Below are 23,697 nucleotides of genomic sequence, written 5' to 3'. Positions count from 1 at the left end.
GTGAAGCTCATCGGTTTGTGCAAAATACTTTCTGTTTTTGCTACTATTATCTTATTGCAATGTCAGGAAATATTAAGAAAAATATACATACATTTATACACAAATGGTAAAAAAATAAGAAAAAGGTATGTTGCCAAAGTGTGCACGTTGTCATGGTTACCATGTTTGTTGAGCTCGGTAAAATGGGTCAGGTCGTGTTATTTGAGGGAGTATAGGTTACTTTTATCCATTAATTAAACATGCCTGAACGCGGTAAGTCTAACAAGCTAAACTATAATGTTTAGTAATTATCAGATAGTTATTTCATTTTAAATTACCCATGGCATTGCTATCATATAATTAAAGTTAACTTCCATACTAGCTAGCCTAACGTTATTAGACACTTTTTATGCAATGATTACCATCATGGTCACCATGTTTATTTATAAAGTGTATGTTTGTATAGACACCCTCGCAGATATTTTAATTGAAGATGAAGCAGAAAGAGAAAATCTACTTGCTAAACCACTTTGCTTTCTCATAGTTGGTAGACCGGTAAGTGAACTTCCCTTACTTCCCTTAATGTGCTACACATGTTTTATTATATGACAGAAATCTGTTTGTCAGGGCGTTGGTAAATCAACTTTGGCAAAGAAAATAGCAGATTCCTGGAAGTGCATCCTTGTAGATGGTAGTTGTAGCAATAGATCAATAAATAATTTACTTTTGCTCATGTCTTTTTATTGTGAAGTGTATTTACATTTCAGACACTGATATCCTCAATTTTCACATCACACATAAAACAAAACCTGGTTTAGAGGTATGGGTTATTTCTCATTCCAAGTAATTTTCTTTACTTTAATGTGGCTGTTGACAAGGCTTTTGATGCATTTATTTTAGCTCCTGGAAATACTTTATCATGGAAAAAGTATACCAGAAGAAATGGTGCTCCAGCTAATTCTTGAAAAACTGAACTCACCTGAAGTGGAGCACTATGGTAACAATGCTTCAGTGATGATATTTACATGATAAATGTGTACTATAATGTTGTTTGCTTTGATTTGCCTTTTTTGAATGATTGTTTTATGTCACAGGTTATGTTCTGAGCAGTTTTCCCTTCTTGACTGAGCATTGTTTGAAGATTAAGGAACAGATTAAGTTAATAAAAAAACATAAATTACCACCTGATTTTATCATAAATATTAAGGTAAAATTCCTTAATTTAACTTTCATTATAAGTAAGAAATTATTATTTAAGTCTTGTTATGCCATGTTTGTGTACTGTCTCAAATATACTTGTTTTCAACAGTGTTCCGACATTGATTTGGCCGAGAGGCTTTCAGGTGTGAGACAGTTCCCAGAAACAGGTCAGTTTTACCAAAGGGATGAGTGGATGCATGACAATGTCTCCACCCAAAAGAAGGAAAAAGAAAGCACAGATGAAGAGGAAGAGGAAGAAGAAGAGGAGGTCTGTCTGTTTATTTTTATTTAGTAGTAAGATTAATAATGCACATTAGAACGCCTTTACTTAATGGAATTTAATCATGACTGAATCTTGCTGTTTTATGTAGATGGTGGAGGAAGAGCTTAAAAAAGACATGATCGCTCAGATGGTGTGGAGGCCAGAATATCTAAAAGACAACGTGGACCATAAAATTAACATCTACAAAGAAATTATGCTTAAACCTTTGGAGGTGCACAACAAATCACTTAGTTAATTAATTTACATCTGTACTTTTAATTTTGTTGTTCTGTCAGGATTACATCACTCAACACAATCCTCTAAACGTACTGGAGCTGGATGGAAATGACAAACCTAATGATTTGAATTTGGTAAGACATTTTAAAACAGGCTTAGCTGAAACAGTCACAAGTTTGCTCAAAGGTCACAATTTTGCACGAGGATTATCATATTTTAATTCAAATCCTGGTCAGAATAAGAAAAGGTTCATTACCGTTGTCAGTGAACAAAAGTCACAGCCTAGGATCTTGCTTTAGTGTTCAGTGCAACATACAACAATGAACAATAATAAAAGCAAGATATATAAAATAAGGCATATATTAAAGAAAAACAATTTAAATTTACTATAAGATACATATATATATATATATATATATATATATATATATATATATATATAATAGACTTAGTATGTACATACATTTTACAGTTAAATTTACAGATGTAGTGCAGAAAGTGAACCGTGCAATTAGTGATTGATTAAATTATAGTTTAAGTCACCAGTGTTAAGAAGTGTTCATGAGTCCAATGGCAGAGGGAAAGAAACTGCTCTTGTGGCATGAGGTTCTGGTCCGGATTGACCGTAGCCTCCTGTCTGAGGGGAGTGGCTCATATAGTCTATGTCCAGGGTTAGAAGGGTCAGTAGGAGGCAATAGAAGAAACGAAAACAAATAATCCTAAATTGATTCCTGAAAAAAGTATATTTTCTAGTGCGTAATGTCTCGTCTTGGAGGTATGGCAATTCATCGTCCTTCACTTCCTGTTCTTCTGAGCAATGAAGATGATAATCTGCCAGAGGACACTGATACGGTTTGACTTTTGGATCCAATTTAACTAATGATATAAACATGACAATATATTTGAAAAACTCTATCCTGTGACTTAAATCTTTCACTCACAGGAAGACCTTATGAGAATGATGTCATCCTCAAAAGTAGTGGTCCCGGGATTCAAATGGAGAGGGAGTCGCTGGGGAAGAGCCTGTCCTGTCGCTCTCAAAGAGGGCAAGGTTGTTCCTGGCATGCCTGATTTTTGTGTGGGGTAAATGTAATTTTGCCATTTTTAAAATAATTTGAGCATATAAATTTGGACCAAAGTAATTTAATCTATCAAGTCACACATGGCTAATACAGCTGTAATATGTGTTTGTTGCATGTGTTTTGCAAAGAGAAAATTGGTGTCTTTAACTAAAACTTTTATTGTGCAGTTTTCAGGACAAAATGTACTTCCTTTCCAACGCAGAGGCCTATGAGAAGTTCATTCTAAATCCCAGAAGATATTTAGTTCCTCCAATGCCAAGACCTCCGTGCCGAGTTTGCATCATTGGTCCCTCTCTATCAGGGAAGAGCACACTGTGTAATCTCGTGTCTCAACATTATAATGCACAGGTGTTAGATGTAGACACATTGGTACAGACATCGCTCAAGCAAGCTGAACTGGAGAGGCTGGAGAGAATCAAACAGGAGACTACAGTGTCAGCAATTGAAAGAATACATTCTATGGTATCTACAGATGATGGAGATGTTGCAGGCAAGTGCAACGTATGCTTTTAAATAAAACATTTCCAAAACAAATGATACAAATTGCATGTACTGAATCCACTTCTGTCCTACAGATGAAGCCCAACTCATTCAAGGTATTTCTATGTATGTCAGCTATACACGTAATTAACGCAAGAATAGACAAGAGTATGATAGGGATAGGGAAGAAACACCATGGCCGACATGTTATTACCACAAATCAAGGTCAGCTATTCAAATTAATAATAATAATATTGGCTAAAGGAAGCTCTTGGGATGCATTAACGGCATTTATGTACTCATTATAACTTTCAGCATCAGTAAAAGATATTCCTTTTTAATTATTATCATAATTGGTGTTTAAGTTAAGATAAGGCTGAGGTTTTGTTTGCAGGGACAGACAATCACCCAGAAGTACAGGCTTTGGTACATGCTGCCCTTGAAGAAGCCAAGCAGGTCACTTTATCACAAGTTGACAAGTGCGTACTGGTACTAGAGAAACGTATAAGGGAGGTATGTCAACTGAATAACATAATAAGCTTAGAATAAACTTGAAAATTTGACTAACAAAGATTTGTTTTCAGATTGAACGGATTGACACTGGCACAGACGTTCCAAGTGGCTGGGTACTGGACAACTTTCCAAGAAATGTTTCAGAAATGGAGGCACTACATCAAGCTGGACTCTCACCGGACGTCCTGTTTTGTCTTCAAGATAGTGAAGCAAACCTGTGTATGTACCTCTGTGTCATACGTTTCCTTCAGTTTTTACATCTCTTATTCAAAGTGTGATTTCTGTATTGAACAGTACTGAAAAGACTCTATGAGAAGAACAAGGACAGTGTGGACGAAGCTGTGAAGACCAGACTACAGACAGAACGGCTGCAGAAGGAGAAAGAGGCCTTGTGAGTCTTGTTAAAACATATCTGTCTTTTTCTTTTGTTTACTTTACTGTTCTCCATTTTAGGAGAGGCAAATTAGAGGAAGAGAAAATATCCAAAGCTGCAGAGGTATTGCCAAATCTAGAGACCGTTGACGAAGATACTAAGGGTATGTTATTCCATTAGCAATGTTTTATTGATAATGTATGTGTTGTTTTACATTGGCTTTTGTAAATTTTGTGTAAAAAATCCAGAGAAGCCGGACATAGAAAGCTCTGAACCCCAAAACGTAAATGACCAGAAAAAAGGTATGATAATTTAAAAGTTTGCTTTGTCATGCAAAAGTTCATGCGCGCACTGATCGTCTTATAAAAGAAGGGATTATCTCTGCAGAAACGCTGGAGCGATCTGAATCAGGTCAAAATGCACTCGCAGAAATGATTGAAGAAGAAGGTGTGATATTTGATTGGTTAATGTGAAATCAACAAAAAGCTTAATATTTTATACTTTTATAGCGGTGCCAGAGCAATTTGAGTCTGACCACTCTGTACCCCATGGGAAAGCAGAAGGTGAGGCTTGCTGTCTGGTATGTTGTTTATAAAGTTGGTTGATTGATTTATTTTACTTGAGAATGTTCAATGCCTTCAGAAATGTGGAAGGTGCGACTTTAGAGTGCATAGTTCAGTGTTTTTGTTGATTGTAAAATGTGTTCTTTTAGAAACCTCTCTGCAGCCCGTTGCTGCCACTATAGAAGAGCAACAGCCTGGTAATATAATACAAAGATGATTAAGATGATTAACATTACTGGCTAATATTGGTATTCTACTATAGTAATGACCTTATGCATTCTTAGACAGTTCTCATCTAAACAAAAGTGTGAATCCTGAAACAAAAGAAGGTAAAAATCACACAAATTTACTTAGGTTTTTTACATTTTAGCAGTTTTTTGAGAGCTGAGACTTATGTGTATTTCTCCAGTTGAGCTGCCCGGTCACTGGGAGCTCGGTTATCCAGATGGCCCTGAGATGATTGTGCACAAACAGCACCTGCAACAGTTTATGCGTGACTGGAACGTGATGCAGGTTATTTCAAACGTTCACTACCTGACTCTGGAGTTGGGTGAAAAGAAGTCAGGAGAACTACTTGAGGAGGTGGTCTCTCAGATGGAAAGTTAGTTAAATCTTTTATATTTAAAGTGTGTTTGGAAAGACAACACGACAATCTTGACATGTCTTCCACCAGAGCCGTTCAAATATATGGCCAGAGAGCTGACAGGGGCCGACCTGGATGAAGAGACGGAGGACATGGTCGAGTTGGAGAGAGGAGAGGAAGGTGACGATGAGGAGGAGGCAGAGGAGGAGGGCGAAGTAAGTTGTTTTCATTTGCCAGCATAAACGGGCTGCAGATGCAAAATGTTTGTGGTTTTTGTCATTAAAGGGCTGTCGCTAACAATTATTTTTGTATTCGACTAGTCAGAGATTATTTTTATAAATTCGGGCAAAAGTCTGTGATTATGTTTTGGATTAGTTGACAATTGTTTCCGTTGTACATTGAATTTTTAAAAAACACTTTTGAACAAAAAAAGGCTGTAATATTGTAACTGAAGTCTTCTTGATATAGAATATTCACAAAGAAAGTGTGTTATTGCTAAAAGTCAGAAATAGTTTATTCTTTATTTACGCCACTGTATTTTTTCAGGTCTTCAGGTTTGTGTCTCAATAGTCCAGATAACGATTATTATTTGTAATAATAGAACATACTTCGATTACATTACTAGACATACAAATTTACTTTTACTTTGCATTGATTGACAATGGAATATCCTATGTAATAACATACATTTTCAATCCTACTTTTCAGGAGAAGACTTCAGTCACAAGATTATTTGGTGACACTTATCACTTCTGTCCTGTGGCTTTAAAAAACAGTGATGTCCTTTTCCCCTGTAACGATGAAAATGCAGCCAAGTACAGGGAGAGAATCTACTACATGTCCAGTCCTGAAGCCAGAGACCTTTTCATTCAAAATCCTGAACAGTATGTGGCACAGACTGCACTATTGAAGGTAATGTTTAACAGAGAAACATGTCAGTCATAGATGATGATATATAGTAACATAAAGATACCACATAAATATATTTTTGTCAAGCCTCCCGCCCCAAGGGTCCTTATGATTGGCACTCGAGGATCAGGAAAGACCACTAATGGGAAGTGGCTGGCTCAGCGGCTTGGCCTATTTTACGTTGAATTCAGAGAGAAGCTGCAGATGCTCATCATGGAAAAGACCAAAAAGGCAGTGACTTATTCTGATGAAGAGGAGAATGCTGAAGAACCAGCTGAAAACTTGGATGTACTGATCAAAGAAGCGAGAGGAGAGGTGGAAAGTGAAGTTGACACTGACCACATACAAGAGGCAATGGCAAATTGCTCATACCCCTCCTCCCTTTATTTATTTTACAACAAAAACAAGTGTTTTTTTTCTGTCTCTTTGACCTAAACAGGACGAAGTGGATTTGACAGATGATGAAAAAGAAATAGTTGCTTACCTGTCTGACGGAGAACCACTTAGTCCACATATACTGGATATGGTCCTCCTCCCTTATTGGAAACAGGAGCCATACATGTAGGTGTCACTTCTGAACAAAAAAAAATCTGTATTTTAATTTGTATTTATTTATTTTTTACTGGTGTTGCTCGATATTGGGAAAAATAATATGCCAGGTTTTATGCAATAACTAACAAGCACATTTAATGTTTGAAATGATTGAAGCACTGAGAGAAAAATCAAACGTACATACATTTGTGATATACCTTATTCAAAAGAATGATGTCTCCAAATCTTTTTCATAAATTTTCTTCTGTTGCCATTTGTGACAAAGGTCTAGAGGGTTTATTTTGGAGGGTTTCCCCTCTAAACCTGATGAAGTGGACTACCTGGCAGAGCAGCATCTCTTCCCTGATGCAGTGGTCTCTCTGGTTGTGGATGTCGGTGAGGTACAAATGCGTCTTTTGCCAAAATACCTTGGGAATTGGAGAGAGAGCTGCAGGCATCGACAAGCTCAAGTGAATCTACTGCGGGCACTTCGCCAGAAAAATAGGGTGCAATTTTAAAGATTGTTTGGTAAAAGGTGTTTGGAAGAAAGAATCTAGATATTATATTTTGTACACGCAGGAGGAAAGCTTTGCAGTGAGACGGGCTGAACTAATGGCAGAAATTCTGCGTAAAACAAAGGTTTGATTCATATTGATGAAACCTATTCCATGAAAACTTGCTCTAAATTACACTGGTTTACAGGTGAAAGGTCAAAATGAGGATTATGATGATGGAGATGAGGAGGATGAGGAGGAAAAGAACCCTGAGGAAGACATTGAGGCTTTGTTGGAAGAAGAGTTCCCCCCAGAGGAGCACATTGACAACTTTGACAATGAAGAGACAGAGCAAGAGGCCATTGAACGCCTGCAGATGGACATAACCAGACGATTTGCAAAAGATGAAAACATCATTAGTGTTGTGATGGTACTATTGTCAATGTTAACGTGTGCAAAATATATAACAACTGAATTTTTTTAATTCTAATGATTTTTTTCACCTACAGGAACTGTTGGGTGAGCAAAACATAACAACAATGTCTGTCAATGCAGGAGGCAAACTCAGAAAAGTGCAGCATCGGCTACTTAACCATGTGAAGCCACTTCTAACCAATAGAGAGTCACTCTTTCAAAAATGTCAACCAATTTCATGTCTCCAAGCCCACAAACTACTGTCCTCTTCTTACAAATATTACAGTGCTTTCAGGTTTTGGGATCCAATTCAGGTGAGTGTTGCATGTTAAAAATGTATGTGATGTAAGATAAATATCAAAAGCATGTATTTACAGTCATTTTTTTCTGCAGCTGTATAATGAAAGAGATGTAATACATCCTCCACTGTGGCCTTTTGATAATTCATATCCCTTGATCTTCAACCATTTTATCTACTTCTTTGAATCTAAAGAGAACCGCAGCACATTTATGCTGAACCCCTTAAAATACATACGCCAGCCCAAGCCCATCCCATCTCTTCCTATTCGATTAGCTGTCATTGGACCTCCAAAATCCGGTAAAACTACAAGTAAGTTTTCAAATATTTAATTGTGAAATACTTAGATATGGTTATTTGTTTATTTGTTTATTTTTATCAGTTGCAGAGATGTTCACCCAAAAGTATGGTTTGGTGAGACTTTCAATTGGCCGTGCTCTTCGTATGATGCTGGAAACACAAGAGCACACACACCTTGGTGTTCAAATAAAACATCATCTCAATCAAGGTTGTGTTGTACCTGATGAGCTGGCTATTCAAGCTTTAGAAACTGTGCTGATGTGGTCCGTCCACACTTGTCAAGGGTAACAATATACTCAGATCCTGACAAATGTATTTGACTAAAACATTCATAATATGAAGCTTTTATTGAGATACCTGTTTGTAGGTATGTCTTGGATGGATTCCCAATGACTGTTAAGCAAGCACAGCTGATGTCATCTCGGAGCATTATTCCTATGGTTGTTGCAGAGCTGAAGTTGGATACATTGGAGGTTTTGAAAAGAGGCCTAACAGACAAGATGAATCCCAACCAGTAAGAAACACTTGTATCCCTCTCTCTTTTTTCATTTTTTTTTTTCATTTTACTTACATACCATACAAACCTTATACATTTTTAAACAAAACTCATATTTAACTGTATGACAGGCCATATGTGATGCACAACAGTGCTGAGATCCTCCACATCCGTAACTCCTGTTTCAAACAAGAAGCTGAGTTGGTCAGAAACTACTTCCAGCAAAAGCACAAAAACTGGATACAGCTGGATGGGTTGAAAAGCAAATGGTGGCTTTGGAAAAACATTTTAAAGGAAGCTACAAAAAGTGTGAAAAATATTCACAACTACCTGCAGAGGACACACAGTGGTATTATTTATTCAAGATCTGAGGTCATATTGTTTTTTTCTTTCAATGACCCAAAACTACTTTATTTCCAGGGCAAGCGGCCAGCATAAACAGGATGTGCATCACTCCAGAGGAGCTGCAGTTTCAGATTGGGAGGTTTGGTTATTACTGTCCCGTGTGTCTGGTCCTAGAGAGCCACCTAGTGGACTGCTCTGAAACTCCAGACTTGACTAGTCATGCTGCAGAATACAGGGGGTACTACTACATAATGTGTGGAGAGAAGCATTTGAAAGTTAGTGACCCCATTTTACTATTCAAACATATAGAATGCAAATAATACCAATGTGTTGATTATATTGTTTGTATTCTAAGTTGTTCCTTGAAACTCCAGAGAAGTTTGCAGCTCTAGACTGTTCTCACAAGCTCCCACCTTCACACCTTCTGCCAAAAAAACTTAATGGGATACAAGTGAAAAACAAGTTCCCACAACAAGTAGAGTTGAGGGGTTTCTGCCCTGTCACCTATTATGATGGAAAACAAAGGTACCAAATCATCTTCATTCAAAACACAAGATATGTTCTTTACAACGTATAAATACTTTTAGGTATGAAGCTTTAGTTTGTGGAGACATGGAATATGCAGTTGAATATTGTGAACGGATCTATGTCTTTGAAACTAAGCAGAAACAGGAAAGGTTTTTACGGTGAGTGTTTCTATAATCTTTACAGTTTTATTTGTTTGTCATTGGAGTCTACATTGTCCTGTTTTGATTAAAGGACTCCTGAAATGTACTGGGACCAGAGTCTTCCAGATAAAACTCCTCCACTGTCAGAACCTGTTCCCCTCAGCTCCTTGCCAAATTTGGGCTATTTGGAACAGGTAATTTGTCCTCACCATATAAAAGGCCGTCATGTCTGTGGATAAGTTCAAAAGAAACATGTTTGTAACTCGTGCAGGGCGTAGCTGTGTCGGTCATCAAGGCTGTGACTGCTGTAGGGTGTCTTAAACCAAAGTATCCATTTCTCTGTGCCCAAACATCTGCTCTCCTATACGTGGCCTACTATCTGAAAGGTAAGCAAAATAAGGCCGTTGAACTTAAGCAAAACAACCTTGATCCTTGAAACCTTCACTTTGTGTATCGTAGCGTTCAACCCAAGGAGCACAGACTACGTTCGACAGAAGTACAAGAAGAAGTTGGCTTTGTTTGAAGAGAATTGTGTTCTTATCCCCTATCTCATTTCAACCATGCAGGGGGATTACAAGCCTCGGAGTGCACAACCCATTGACTTTGAATTCAAACTCAACAAGTTTCTGGCTTTGCAGGACACACTAAGAACAAATGTGTAACTTTGCTTCATTGTGTCAATTAATAATGATTTATATAATTTGTATCTGCTAAATCAAAGACTCTGTTTTAAAGTCTAAAGGATTTGATTACTTCTGTGTCTTGTACACCCAAACTGTTGTTTTGTAGATTTGCAGTTATAAAATAATAAAAACAGAAATGTGCAGTGTAATTTACCAAACAAAAGTGTAAAGTGATATTTCTGCTCTTTTCTGGTTGGTTCCAATAATGTTTTATTACTTACATGACACAGCTTTAAACAAGGATCACACTGAATATGGTAAACGTAAAGAACCCATAGACATCACATGTCATTAACTGCCACAAAGATAAGCAGCGTAGCAGCAGTGTTGTGGATATGTTACCCATTTCTACTGTTTGGGTTTGTTTAAAAAACGAATTTGTTATTTTTTACCTTTATTTTAAAATAAATGTAATTATTTTATTTTTGATTAATTTATATTATAACAAATGAAATCTTATCCGTAATAATGTAATCGAGTTACTTTCTTGAGGCAGTATCTAAATGGAATGGAATCTAGATGGAATTGTTTTATATTGTATACTTTTGTCATTTTTAATATAATACACTTGCTAAGCTATTATTTTGGTTGGCATTTTTGACAAAACCAAACTCTTGGTCTTGTTTACAAACTCAAGTTTTTATTGTGCGGCAGCGTGCATCCCGTTAAAATACATTTTAAGCTAAATTCAATAGCAAGGACCACCCCATGTTGGATGCAAAGTGTTTATTAACAGACGAGAAAAATAGAAACATGAATGTATAGGAATGCATGCCGTTTTGGGATTCTGTCGATGAGGGCCGTAGGCTCCCGGGCCTAAATACCCCCATCTGGAAGATAAAAACAGAAGAACTAGAAGAGGGTGGGAGGGCCGGGAACTCTGGTGTGTGTGAAGATAATGCACACATAGGTTACATGTAACTGTTAATGAATTGACAAAACATATAGAAATATAAACCTTTACATCTGAATTTACTTAACGTACTTACTTCTAATTGTAGCCATAAAAACGATTTTGTTTGTGGCCCACCAAATGACAAACACTGCTATTAAATATATGGACATAACAATTGAAAATGATGAAATAAAGACTTGAGGAACTATCTAGCTAAATGCATATTGAGAAATGTATTTATTTATTACCAGGTGAGAACCCATTGAGACCGAGACCTCTTTTTCCAGTGTGACATGGGAAATGATAAATGAGGAGTGGTCTGTGCTCCTGACCAGCCTGTGTGTATTTGTTCAACCTGTGGCTCGCTAGTTCAGCTTGTGCTTGTGAATAAGAGAGGACGACACACTCCAGTCTAGATTTGGGATGATAAAGAACTGAAGACACTTATCCCTGTGTATTAATCATACTATGATGTAGCCTACCACAGTTTTACAGTGTGCCGGTTTCCTGCTGCCTCGGTTAAGCAAAGCACCAGAGAGTGTCATATAAATCTAGAGATTGTTTTATTCCACTTATTAAATAGCTGATTGGGGACAGGCTGGAATAGATAGAGAAATCTGGGCAAAACACTAATTTCAATAGTTCCAATCCTTTATCTTAGACTGAAATGTGGAACAAGGTATAGTCTTTCTGGAGAACCACACCTAAATATGTGAGAATTCTGTTTCTGCCATTTAAATGGATAGGTCTTTCTAAAAGTCAAAGTGGGTCACCAGCAAGACATTGGACCAATATTATTAAGGAAGTGCATCACTTTAGGTTTGACTATTTCTGGTTTGGGCTAAAACAATAAAACATCACCAGTAGCAAGCAATTTTATGTTCCATCATAATATTTATAACACCATGGATTGTTTCTGAGCAAACTGGGCAAACGGTTCCAAGAACAAAGTAAACATTGCCCACGTTCAGAAATGAGATTGGTCTGTATGAGGCACAGTCAAGTCGATCCTTCCCCTCTTTAGGTTCTAGTGATATGATGGCTTCCTTCCAACTCTGAGGGATCTGAGCTTTTTAAGTGCCTAGTTAAAAGTAGATAAGAGCAGGGGAGTGTGTCTTGTAGTTTATTAGTTTCCTATCCTCCTCACATGGTCGCACCAATATGTAAAACTGTCTTTGGGACTAGCTATTACATTGTGGACACTACTTGTGTGCTATTGTAAGTAGTTAATATTAGCTATCATTTGTATAAGGGGAACTAGCTTGACTTTGTCCAGCAAAACATTAATGACCTACTCAGTTTCATTTTCTGAAGGGAAGTTCCAGACTCAGTGACAAACTATATAACTCCAAAAAGATCAATAAACCAGAATGATTTTGTGCGGTATAATAAACAAAAAGTGTCACAGCCAGAAGTTGTGTGGGAGAAGAAGGGAGAGAGGAGGGGCCTGCATTGTGTTTTATCTGGCCACTGGAGGTGTGGCTTAAAGTGGGCGTGATCTTAAGACTCTGGCTGACTCTCAATTGAGCACAATGATTTAACCTTAACAAAGACAACATTGTCAATATCATACAAACATCATTAGCAGGTGATGAGGAATTGTACATTATGGCAAATATGACATACATATAAAACACTTCAAAATGCAGTTCTTAAGGCATCTGTTTAACAAACATGGTTTAGTTACATATTTAGATCACATAGTGAAACATGGAATCAGTTTGAATATGAAATATAGCAATTTAAGAAGTGTGTCTTTGAGACATTTCTCCATCCACCTTGTCTCAAGGAAGGAAGACAAATAGGATTTGGCTGCAGCTCACCACAGGGGCTGAGTCTTTGGAATGCGACCATTTGGTGAGACAAAGGCGAACATTATATGCTTTGTTCTGAAACAGTGACGTGAATATCATCATTGTTTTGAACTATGACAAAAGAATGCCTTTTCAAAAATCTTTTGATCTTGATCTTTTATAATATATTACAGCGTATTTATATAACAATTTTCCACCTTCAGTGAACTCTTTAAAAGCTTTATACCACTCAGAGGTGTTATTGTGTTTGTCTTTTATTTGTACTTTGAATTTTCGTAACAGTGATTTCAGCACCTACTTTTTGTAATGCTCTGTAATGTAAATTGAGATTATCCAGAAAATATTGTATATCTTGTTTTGTGATATTTGTGTAAAACGTTTTTGGAGAAGAATTCAAACTATGGTTGTTTTTGGTCTTGTTTGCTTAAAATTACATCATTCTGGCTGTTATCATTCTGGTATTCTGGAAATTACAGCCAACTGCCAATTCTCTCGTTTTCCAAGGCAAGGCAAGTTTATTTGTAGAGCACGTTTCATACACAAGGCAATTCAAAATGCTTCGCACAGCAGGGAAAAAAATATTAAAACCACAAAGAAATTACAGAAACAGAAATACAATAAAATTAACTAAATTTAAAAATGTAAAAACACCTAGCTACAGAGGGTAACGTGTTTTTGGAGTCCAACTCCTTTTTAAATCAGTCCAACTGATTGTACGTACTTTTCCAACTAAGCTTCCAAGCCAACAATTTAGAAACATTTTTACCACTTTCATACAATCTTTGTTTGGTGAAGAGCATTTTGTAATTATTTATTTTGAGTCCAGTTAATATCACCTCCTATCTTTTTAATTTCCTGTAGCATTTGAGGGCACTTGTTTTCCGCATGTTTTGATTCCTAAAGTTTTAATTTGTTCTGTAAATGTGTTGTTGTTGTTGTTGTTGTTGTTGTTGTTGTTGTTTTTTAACAACAACAACAAAAGTATTAACATAACAATACAGTTCCAAAAACTAAAACACACAAAATGACAACAACAACATTAATTAATTAAAAAACAACCGAATTGAATGAGACATTGATACATACAAATAAAATAAACTGAAAACAACACCAGCATTTTAATGCGTTTTGGTAGGCCATATATTTCTTTCTATTTCTTTCTATTTTATTTATTTATGATACCATGTAGTTGTTGTTGTTGTTATTGTTGTTATTGTTGTTGTTGTTGTTTGTTTGTTATATATTGCACCTTAAAGCCAAAACAAGTTCCTATTTTTTGTGAATTGTTTAGTTTTTCCTGCTTTTGTTTCTTTCTGGATGAGGCAATTACCTTGCTCCTCAAAACTGCCATAGCTGCATTTCCTTTCCCCCCCCCAGGTCCTAGATTCTTTATATATTTCGCTCTTCGGTTATAACAGATGGTAGGAATTCTCTTGGAACATCTCCAATGTCTCTAACAGGTACAGTATATATAAACCAATTGGAACTTGACTGTCCAGAGTTAGCTAATCCCCAACTGACACAAATGCTCATATAAACAAGGAGTCCTAGCCATGTGACGACCAGCTTACCCAACGTCACCAAGTCTTTATAAGCACCCACAGGACGTATCTTTCAGGACATCACGACAGGGCAGGCGTGTGCTGTCTGAACCAGGGGGCAGCGTGTCTCCGGACACCAGGGAGAGCTGCTTTTAAAACTCCCAAAAGCAGAAGGAGAAGCTCAAGGGACAAAGAAGGAGAAGAAGTTGCCTAGCAGAGTGTCCTGGGGTTTTTTGACTGTGCATTGCATTGTCCCAGCTGTAAAGTACTTCGGAGACATTCACTATGTTTTTTCGCATCCTTCCTCGACTAACCCCTGGATATATCAGATTACTCCAGGTGGGTCAGCTGCTTTGGGTTGATTTTAATCAATAATTGGATTATTGATTTAGAGTTCAATGGACCTCAGTATTGAAGGGATGCCACTGGCTCCTCTGCAGGTGTCAAGTCCCTAAACCTAGACCTAATCACTAATCTCATGTTGATGTGCATGCTTTCTGTATTTTAATTCATAAATATTAATGTATAATGTGGTTGAAGTTATAATGGAATGATGCACAGCTCATCACTTTGTGTAAGGTATAGGGGTTTGTATTTGTGTCCATCAGTATTTAGCACAGAGGATTACAAAGGCTGGATGGATTTGAATCTAAGATGCCTCGTCTCCCTGTGGTGTGCTAAATGCCTCCTAATAGGATCTCAGGAGGTTTTTGCATGAAACCTAGGCTCGCACACATCCACTGGGGCTTTTCCAAGAGCTGCAGCTGGACAAAGATACTTCGAACGTGCCTCTGTTTAATAAATAGACCGTGGCATGTCAACCTTCTTAAAGTGTTTGTCCTACCTATGAAAAGACGCAAAGTGTGTAAGGTGTAAAGGTGACACATTTTTAAATATGATGTCACATTATTTCTGTATTTCTGAGTGGTTTTCAGGTTAGGTGGTTGACAGAAACCTCTAGAAAGTAAGAATTCACAGACACATGATAAGAAAAAGGAAAATACAAGCAAAGGCAAATTAGCTTTTGTCCCTTTATTTCAATGCATTTCAGATGAACGACCTGCTTTACCAATTAATAAAAGACCTCACACCACACGTTGAAATTGATCATGTTCAATTTTACCATTGTGATCATTGTTGTCCTCTTTTCAGACCCAGGCAGCTCAGACCGTCTTGCAGCCCCGGGAAAGTCTTCTGATGCCCCGCACAGCTCTGCTCATGGGACTCATGGGCATCGGCTTGTCTGGATACAGCACCCGCCAGCTCACTCTCAATTACAAGCCTGCCAGTCACCTCTTTAGATAAGATGCATAGAAAGTCATGTAAAGTATACGTTAATCATTATTATTATACCCATACATTTGTGGTTAAGCCTAACATTATCCTTGTTCACATTTGCTTTTGAGTTATTGTCTTAAGGCTAAAGTTTGTGTGCAGTGGATGTGTCCCACATTAAAAACTACCTCAGGTACCTTTGTATGTGAACATGTTGTGGACTAGAAGGCAGCTAAGGATGACCTTCATTGTTGAATTTGGATGATCTCAGGCTTGGACCACATTCTGTAATGTCATATAGTTTTGGATAGAATTGTGTTCATCAAGGTGACTTTAAAATAATTCTATCTAATAGAGTTCACAATGTTTTACTCATGTTTAAATCCCTAAGCAGCTATGTCTGTCCTCCTCAGGAGTGACAAATATTGTCTGAAGCAACATTCATTTCAAAGGATCAATATTTTCTATTTGATTCTGGAATTGACATGTTGAGTTCCAATATATGCCTCCTATAATATTTTCTATTTAAACAAGAAATACCCTAAAGTCTTACCATACTATGGTCACTATGGATTCTAAATCATGGACCTTGGTCTCATATGTGCTCACAAAAATAAATAGATAAAGAAATTTCCCCTTGTGAAATTGTATTTACATAATATGCTAATAATTATAATGTATAATGTAACCTTTAACTTCTATGCACTTTACTGTTGTCTTTGCTGTATATGAGAGTTGCATATCACTTGATGCTGACTGAGATTAGTAGACCTGACATGATTTTCTGCTGGGCTGGGTGACTTCTGGCTGTATTGACTCTATAGAAGGGTAACGTAACCAGGACAGCCACCCTGGATATGACTCTGTGAGTGGATGCACCTGGGAGTCCCCCTTTGGCGAGGCATTGTCAAGAGATTTTTAATGTACGTAGATGACTGGCTATTAAGGCCTCCTAATAGAGCTAGAACGTATTTTGTTTCATTACCGTTTCTTTATGACATGCTTTATTTAATGCTTTACCTTGACAGCTTATGAATGTATCACCGACAACGAATGCTAATAGGATGATAACAGTATTTTTGTAGGAGAGGTATAATAATGTACACATTTTAAAATCTAGTAGTAAAATTATTGTAAAATGTTATAGTAAATGCTTTAATCAGAATAATATATTGCAAGGTTAAAGCATAAACACTGTGATCTTATTAGGGTTAGTGTCAGTTTTAGCCTGGCTTAAACCTGCACATGAGAGAGGCCACTTACTCTGAATTGGAGAGTTAGTGTGACAAAGCAAAAAGAACATTTATTTATAGTACATCCTTTGACATGACAGGCAATGCTGCGTGTAAAGTGTAAATCTTCACAGTCTATAAATGTTTCATTTGCACATTAAGTTTTAACTAAAACTTAACTAAAATTTCCTCTGAGGAAATGACCCTGTCATTCCACAGATTCTTTAGTCTGGTATGATGTTTTTCTTGGACTGTATGCTATGTATTTTTAATATTTTGCATATTTGCACGTTGATGTCTTTATACTTGGTTTGTAAAATGTTTGATTGTTTGAGCACCTTTGGTTTCACCTTTAAAAAGCACCTTTGGATTGTTGCTGTTATGCATCAATAAAAGTTAATATGGCTGACAAAATCTTTGTATTTTTGAATTATTTACAATCCTGTTACTTTACACTAGGTGTCACTAAAGATTTCAGTACCACTGGCGCAGCTACTGACCAGCTCTCAAAATGTTGTGTGCGACCCTCAAAGAGAGTGTGCGAGTTAGGTTTTTTTTTTTTTATATTTATCATAGTATTTATCTTAATATTTTGTCCTCTGAGCAAATCACATGCCCTATGTAGGACATTCTTAATGAACACAATTGTTTAGTGTTTCTGTTTTTGTAATTGTATTTATGATATTAATCATATTAACTATTTTGATAGTTAATGATTTATTACTGTCACCACAAAAATGCTCATTTGTTTGCATGGAAACCTATGGATTGTGCAGGTTTGTAAGTTCTGACCCAGTTCTGATCTTTAAGCAGCTTTAGGTCCAAATCTCTTCCCAGTCTAGGTTACCATTATAACACAACACAAAGGCCCTTATTCTGACCACAAAACGTTTGAAAATATCCAATGGAACTTGAAGTCTCACCTGCTCCAGCCTCAGTAACAGAAAGAAAAAAATGTGTTCACAGCTTTATGCACTCTCTAACCCGGTCCAAATTCACACACACAGGCAGCCATTGTGTGTCAGTTTCAGTGACTTGTAGCTCAGCAGTCTTATGTTTCGCCACACAACAAAGAGCTTAATGTTTTTGCTGGAGGAGAGAGGGATGAGAGGGAGTGAAGGACGTATCCACAGAGTCTGTCCTGCCTCTCACATTCATACTACACATAAGTTATCACATTATCGGATGTCTCCACTGCCTCAGGATATTTTCTGAGATGCAGTCTAATGCCATTTAATCTTTGCAAAGGAACCAAACAGGTTGTAAAAGGGTGATTAACTCCACAATCCCATGATAATATATTACATATTGCAGCCATTCAACATTTCATTCACAACTTAAACAGGGCCTGTAGTTACAGTAAAGTGTTGGCCTATAATCACAGTGGTTGTTTTAACTCTATCTTTGTCCCTTGCGTTTTGTTGTTGTGTCCTTGGGCAAGATATTTCAACTGCTATACTTCCAGTGTCTTTGTGGAGCTGCTTAGTAGTATATATTCCGCAGTGGCATTAAACTTGTCTAACTTCATGGAGCAAAGCAGGTGACGTCTGGGGCAAGTAACATGTCAGATCTGTAGAAAGGCTAATAAGCTCACAGTAAGAATACATGTTTGTCAAGTTATTAAAATGTACAATTGAGCATCAGAAAAGTGCTCCTTTAACTGTATATTAGACTAGGATTGAGTTTGCCATGTTGTCAATTAGGAGTCTTAAAGCAGAATGATGCAGCACTCTTCTATGTTCAGCAGCTGTATTTAGAAATGCCTCGTCACGGTATATTCCTGCTCTTAAGTGTCTCTTGTTAACCGAAGGAAGAGCTTATCCTGGTGTTCCCAGCTCATTAAAACTCATCTTAAGGGCCACAGATCATTAGTGCTTTTTATGGCCTTCTGCGTGAATGTGTTGTCAGGGATCAGCACTCTTCTGTTGAGCTAATTGTGTCCCAAAGAGGAATAATTGTATTGCAGGCACTATACCAGGGCTATTCAACTTAATTTTCCCGAGGGCCAGAGTCCACTACTGTAAAGCAGTTTTGGGTCGCACCAAATATCCACAACACTGTTTCAATTAAATGTTGTTGATTCAATAAAACCGCTGATAAATATGATAGATTTTTGTGATAAATAACAAATACAAAATACTTTACCAACATTGCTTTGCAAAATTGCCCATCCAGTACTGAACAAGAATTAAACCAGGACTAGACTACGGTAGTACTAACCAGGTTTGAACTAATCCAGAATCCAAACAGCTCTAAATCAAAACTAAACCAAGAAACTAGATCTTTACTAGTGCTAATCCAGAATTAAACTAGTAAATATGATTTATTTATTTTCATTTTTGGAAGATGAGTTGTGGGCCAGATTCATCACTTTGTGTGCCTGATTTGGCAAGTGTGTTTTATGTATTGATTTGTAAATTGTCTTATCATTTTGCCTCACACTCAAGCTGCTATGTAATCCATCATGCTCTACTTTTATCAAACTGTCTTCAACTGCAAAGGTCAAAACAGTATAGTTTATTTCCTCAATACCAGTACCTTGCGTTTTTGTTTTTTTGTTTTTAAGTGAAATATTTATGACCAATATTAATGGTGTGGAAAATGGAAAATAGAAGGAGCTAAATGCAGTATTTTCCTTTCCTCAACTGAAATAAAGAGTTAAATGTCGAATGTCAGGTAAATTGAAATTACTGTAATCACTAGTGGTTCACTGCAGGCTTTCAATATAGCATGAAATTGCAGAGCTGCAGTTTGCAAAGGTTTGAACCAAATCTATAATTATCTTTCCGATGTTCTGCTGAAGGATTTATCAATAAGTATTTTGTATCGCTGACAGAATGATGGCATCAAGGTAAAATAAGAAAGAATGTGATTTTCATGTATTTAATTTAATTACGTCTTGGACGGCTTAAACTTGTGGCTGTAGAATGTACAGTGCAGTAATTAAAAACTTTGATCTGTACTTGGCTGAGGTTGTTTAATGTGGTCCCGTGTCAGAAGAACTCAGTGACCTGCCAATCTCCTCACAAAGATTTTGAGTCATGGTTAATCTCTCTTTGCTCCGCCCACTGCTCAGTTAACATGACACAGCAAAGTGTCAAAATTGTCCAAAAAAAAGCATTAAAAAGCATTAAAAATTAAAAGTTGTCCGTCCTGTAACGAGATGTCGGAGACAGAAACAGGATAAGTTTGGTGACAGGCCTCAGTGCCTGCTTGACCCTGTCCAGGAGCTGTCCACAAACTCAGCGAGAAAAGCAAGTGAAAAGCACAAAACTGAAAAGTGTGAAGCAGTTCTCCAAAAACATTGTGTCTTCCATTGATATTGAGTCAAGTAAAAACAAAACCTGAATGTTCAAGAAAGAGGATATCCAACCTCGACTTTTCAACATTTGTGAAATTATGAAAACATTCTAATGTTTAATATGTCACCCTGACCTAATAATCTTTTTCAAATATTAATAGCACTGTAATTTCTATTTTCTACAAGCTGCACAATTTTTTCAGTAAGTCATTGACACAAATAGAAAAGTAAAGTTGTGATGGAGGTCACAAACAAATGACCTAAATTTTGAAATTACTCTGCAAAAAGTTACTGTTAAATACACAGATTTTAAAAAAAACTTGGAGTTGCAAAGTTGATCAATTTCTGCAGTCATACCGTAAATAACTACTTAGGAGATAGTGCAAGAATGCGTATCCACATTTGGACGGTTGACCCAGACTGATGACCCGAGAGGCCAAGGGTCAACACCAGATGTGATAAACATCCTACAGTGAGTTAGTGTTACTTAACGTGGACCAGGTCAGAGTAAACATGCACTAGCCACAAACCCACAATCTCAATAGTCAATACAGTGACTGGAAGTAGAGATCTCTTGTTATCACAACCGACATGTTAACCCTCTGATTGAAATCTTTTTGAAGAGGCATAAATGAGAACTTTCAGGGGATTAATATCTAAACTAAATGCATACATTTCAAATAATCTGAATGGCCATTCTACTAAATACATTAAAAGTAAGTAGGAAAAAGAAGGTAACTTTGTTTTGACAGATGAAGAATGGGAACATACAAACAGTACAGTACATTCCTAAAGAGCGCCACAAAATCATATGTTTGGTAAGAAATTTGTTGGGAAACAGGTCCACCATTATCACCATGTGTTTTGAGACTGTGCTATCTCTCTATTATCCTCAAATATTGGACTGAGATTAACAAAGCATTGTAGACTGTTTTCAGCATTGCCATCCCCCTTGAATTCAGAAGAATTAATTGACATCCGAACCCCTGCCATGGACCCAATACATGGATACCTTTGGAGTATTCTCATGGCAGTCTGGAAGAAGGCCATCAGGGTTTTCCCATTCATGACAAATTTGAAAGACTTTGGGCTAAATGTGACATTTACTTAGACAAATATATGCCTTGATTTTGTTTTGATTCCTTTTTAAGTGTATGTTTATTTTATTTATTTGTGTTTTTTCATTCTATTTGTTATAAAAACTGAAAAAGTCTGAATTAAAGGAGATATTTCTTTACTTAAAGGTCCACTTTATGTAACCTGCTTGTCTTCATGGAGCTGTTATTGCTTTGCCTATAGATGTCCAAAGTATGACATTGAACTCTATGGAGACCACCAGGTCAAGGCTGTGTTCACTCACAGTCTTGATGCTTAATTCAAATATTTTCGTGCTGCACCATTTGTTAATATAAATATTAGATATGTTTAGTTGATATTTTGTCTTAGTTACAGCCTCACTTTATTTGCACTTAATTGCACTTCCTAGAGTACTGTTCTCTGGCGGGAGTTTTATTGTTGTGTAGTAATGTAGCAAATGTAGCATTTCAACTGTGTAGAAATCAGATAAATGGGTTTGGCGTGTTCAGACTGCAGTAACTTCAGATTCAAATCTAATTTAGCAGCACTTCTCCAGGTCACAAAGAAGCAAAACCAATCAGATGCCACCTGCAGCATGAAAGCAGCCCAATTTATCATGATCCAACAGCAGTATAAAGCAGTATTATTGAGCCATAAAAACACTGGTAATTCTAATAATTGTAACAGTTAAGTTTAATGCCAAACTTTGGAGCATTCCAGACATAACAATCAAAGACATGGAGACCAGCAGATCCTCCACCTTTAAAACCAAATCTGCACACCACAATCCAAATATGTCATAGATTTTGTATTTATTATTCCAGTGACAATGTAAAAAATACGGACTCAATGAGCTATGGTTACAGTAACATGCAGAATCAGGGCACGGTTGCATCACACTGGTCCCTCTGGAGCGAGGCATGAATGAAAGGCTCTTTGCATCAGGTGAGCGCTTATAATCGGGGCTCAATTGTGCCTCTTTCAGGTCGGCCGGCAAAATAATGTGCCACTTGTTTCCCATTGGCCTCACGTAAAAGAAAGAGTCAAGAGTTGTTCCTATAAATCATAAGCTAATTGCCTGATTGTTTGTGCAAAGTAACATTTTATTATTTTAAAAGTCTATGGCATGTGAAATAATGTAGGGAAGTGTGAATGAGAGCGATGGAGAAGTGACTGCAGTGGGACAGTGGTTTGTTTGTCTGCAAATGTCAGTGTCAAAATGTGTATGTGTTTTATGTTAATTCTGTCAATGTACACGCCACAGTTTGTGTTGGTTTATGGTATGTTCTATTTGTTTGTTTTTTACCATATATATTTGTTTTAAATCAATAAGGCTGACTTGTTAAATATTTTTTCGAAGATGTTTCCTTTCTTCCCCTCTCAGATTAATGCCAATCCAGAGAATGTGGCGGCGTGACGATCGATTGTCCATGATGTATACACTCAATGAGATTAAAAGGGACCGTGTAATGCAAAATCCACTTTAATGGGCTTTTAACCCAATGGTGTTTCCTCATCATTAGTTTACTCAAAGTATCATTTAGATTGAATCCTGCATGTTTGAGTTAATCCTGTATTGTTCCGCAACCTAGGGCTTAGTACTCCAAAAAGTCCTGTTTTCATGTTTACAGGTTTTAAAATGTCACGCAGCCACATTTCAAAAATAAAAAAAAACACATAAATGACAATCTGCCACTTGTTTTGGTGTAATGTCATAATGAAGTGAGTTCTGCCTTTTTGAACGGGCCTGTTCCTATTATGAAGCTGTTTTACATCAATAATGGTGCTGTTTACAATGAACAAAATGCAATATGATTCATTTCTACTCATGTCATAGTTCAGTACTTAAACAAAAATCATTGATAAAAAACATCAACAACAACAACAATCAGTCTCCTTCAAGCCAAAACTAAACACATCTTAATTGTGAATAATGATCATTTGAGTGGTAGTCTATGAAAGGGCCCAGAGGGGAGTGGGCGGGGCACAGCGGGGTGCTGGGGGCGGGCCTGTGGGTTAGGTGGTCTGGCTTCTTCTTGCGCACGCCTCTCCAAACGCACACGCACAAACACCATGAGACCAAAGAGCGGCTGCGGCGGCGCGTGTGAATGAAAACGCTCCTTCTCTCTCCCTCTCACGTCGCGGTCTTCCT

The 23,697-nt window shown here is 37.1% G+C and overlaps 1 protein-coding gene and 1 long non-coding RNA gene across 2 annotated transcripts; both read left to right on the top strand.

Moving 5' to 3' along the window:
- Positions 1-450: 450 nt before the first annotated feature.
- Positions 451-10,613, top strand: LOC140358051 (adenylate kinase 9-like). Its single transcript, XM_072442702.1, is given in 35 exon segments — positions 451-534; positions 607-670; positions 747-799; positions 880-976; positions 1,074-1,186; positions 1,289-1,447; positions 1,551-1,673; positions 1,738-1,812; positions 2,432-2,530; positions 2,622-2,761; positions 2,928-3,243; positions 3,622-3,753; positions 3,825-3,972; positions 4,048-4,148; positions 4,229-4,288; positions 4,362-4,428; positions 5,099-5,290; positions 5,363-5,487; positions 5,987-6,184; positions 6,269-6,508; positions 6,621-6,742; positions 6,999-7,218; positions 7,292-7,351; positions 7,415-7,636; positions 7,716-7,934; positions 8,014-8,230; positions 8,301-8,502; positions 8,586-8,732; positions 8,846-9,063; positions 9,135-9,334; positions 9,415-9,584; positions 9,647-9,745; positions 9,819-9,921; positions 9,999-10,113; positions 10,187-10,613. Coding segments are annotated over 32 exon segments (4,860 nt in total). The 5' UTR covers positions 451-534; positions 607-670; positions 747-799; positions 880-921; the 3' UTR covers positions 10,390-10,613.
- A 4,044-nt stretch (positions 10,614-14,657) lies between these two features.
- LOC140358044 (uncharacterized) lies at positions 14,658-15,969 on the top strand. The gene is made up of 2 exons (XR_011926689.1): positions 14,658-14,999; positions 15,813-15,969. It is a non-coding gene; the product is annotated as an uncharacterized lncRNA (long non-coding RNA).
- The last annotated feature ends 7,728 nt before the right edge of the window (positions 15,970-23,697 follow it).

This window comes from Eucyclogobius newberryi, unplaced genomic scaffold, assembly GCF_026437365.1.
Source record: "Eucyclogobius newberryi isolate DKJ021-1_F unplaced genomic scaffold, fEucNew1.0.hap1 SCAF_1, whole genome shotgun sequence".
Classification (NCBI taxonomy): Eukaryota; Metazoa; Chordata; class Actinopteri; order Gobiiformes; family Gobiidae; genus Eucyclogobius; species Eucyclogobius newberryi.
This window is presented reverse-complemented; position numbering and strand designations above follow the sequence as displayed.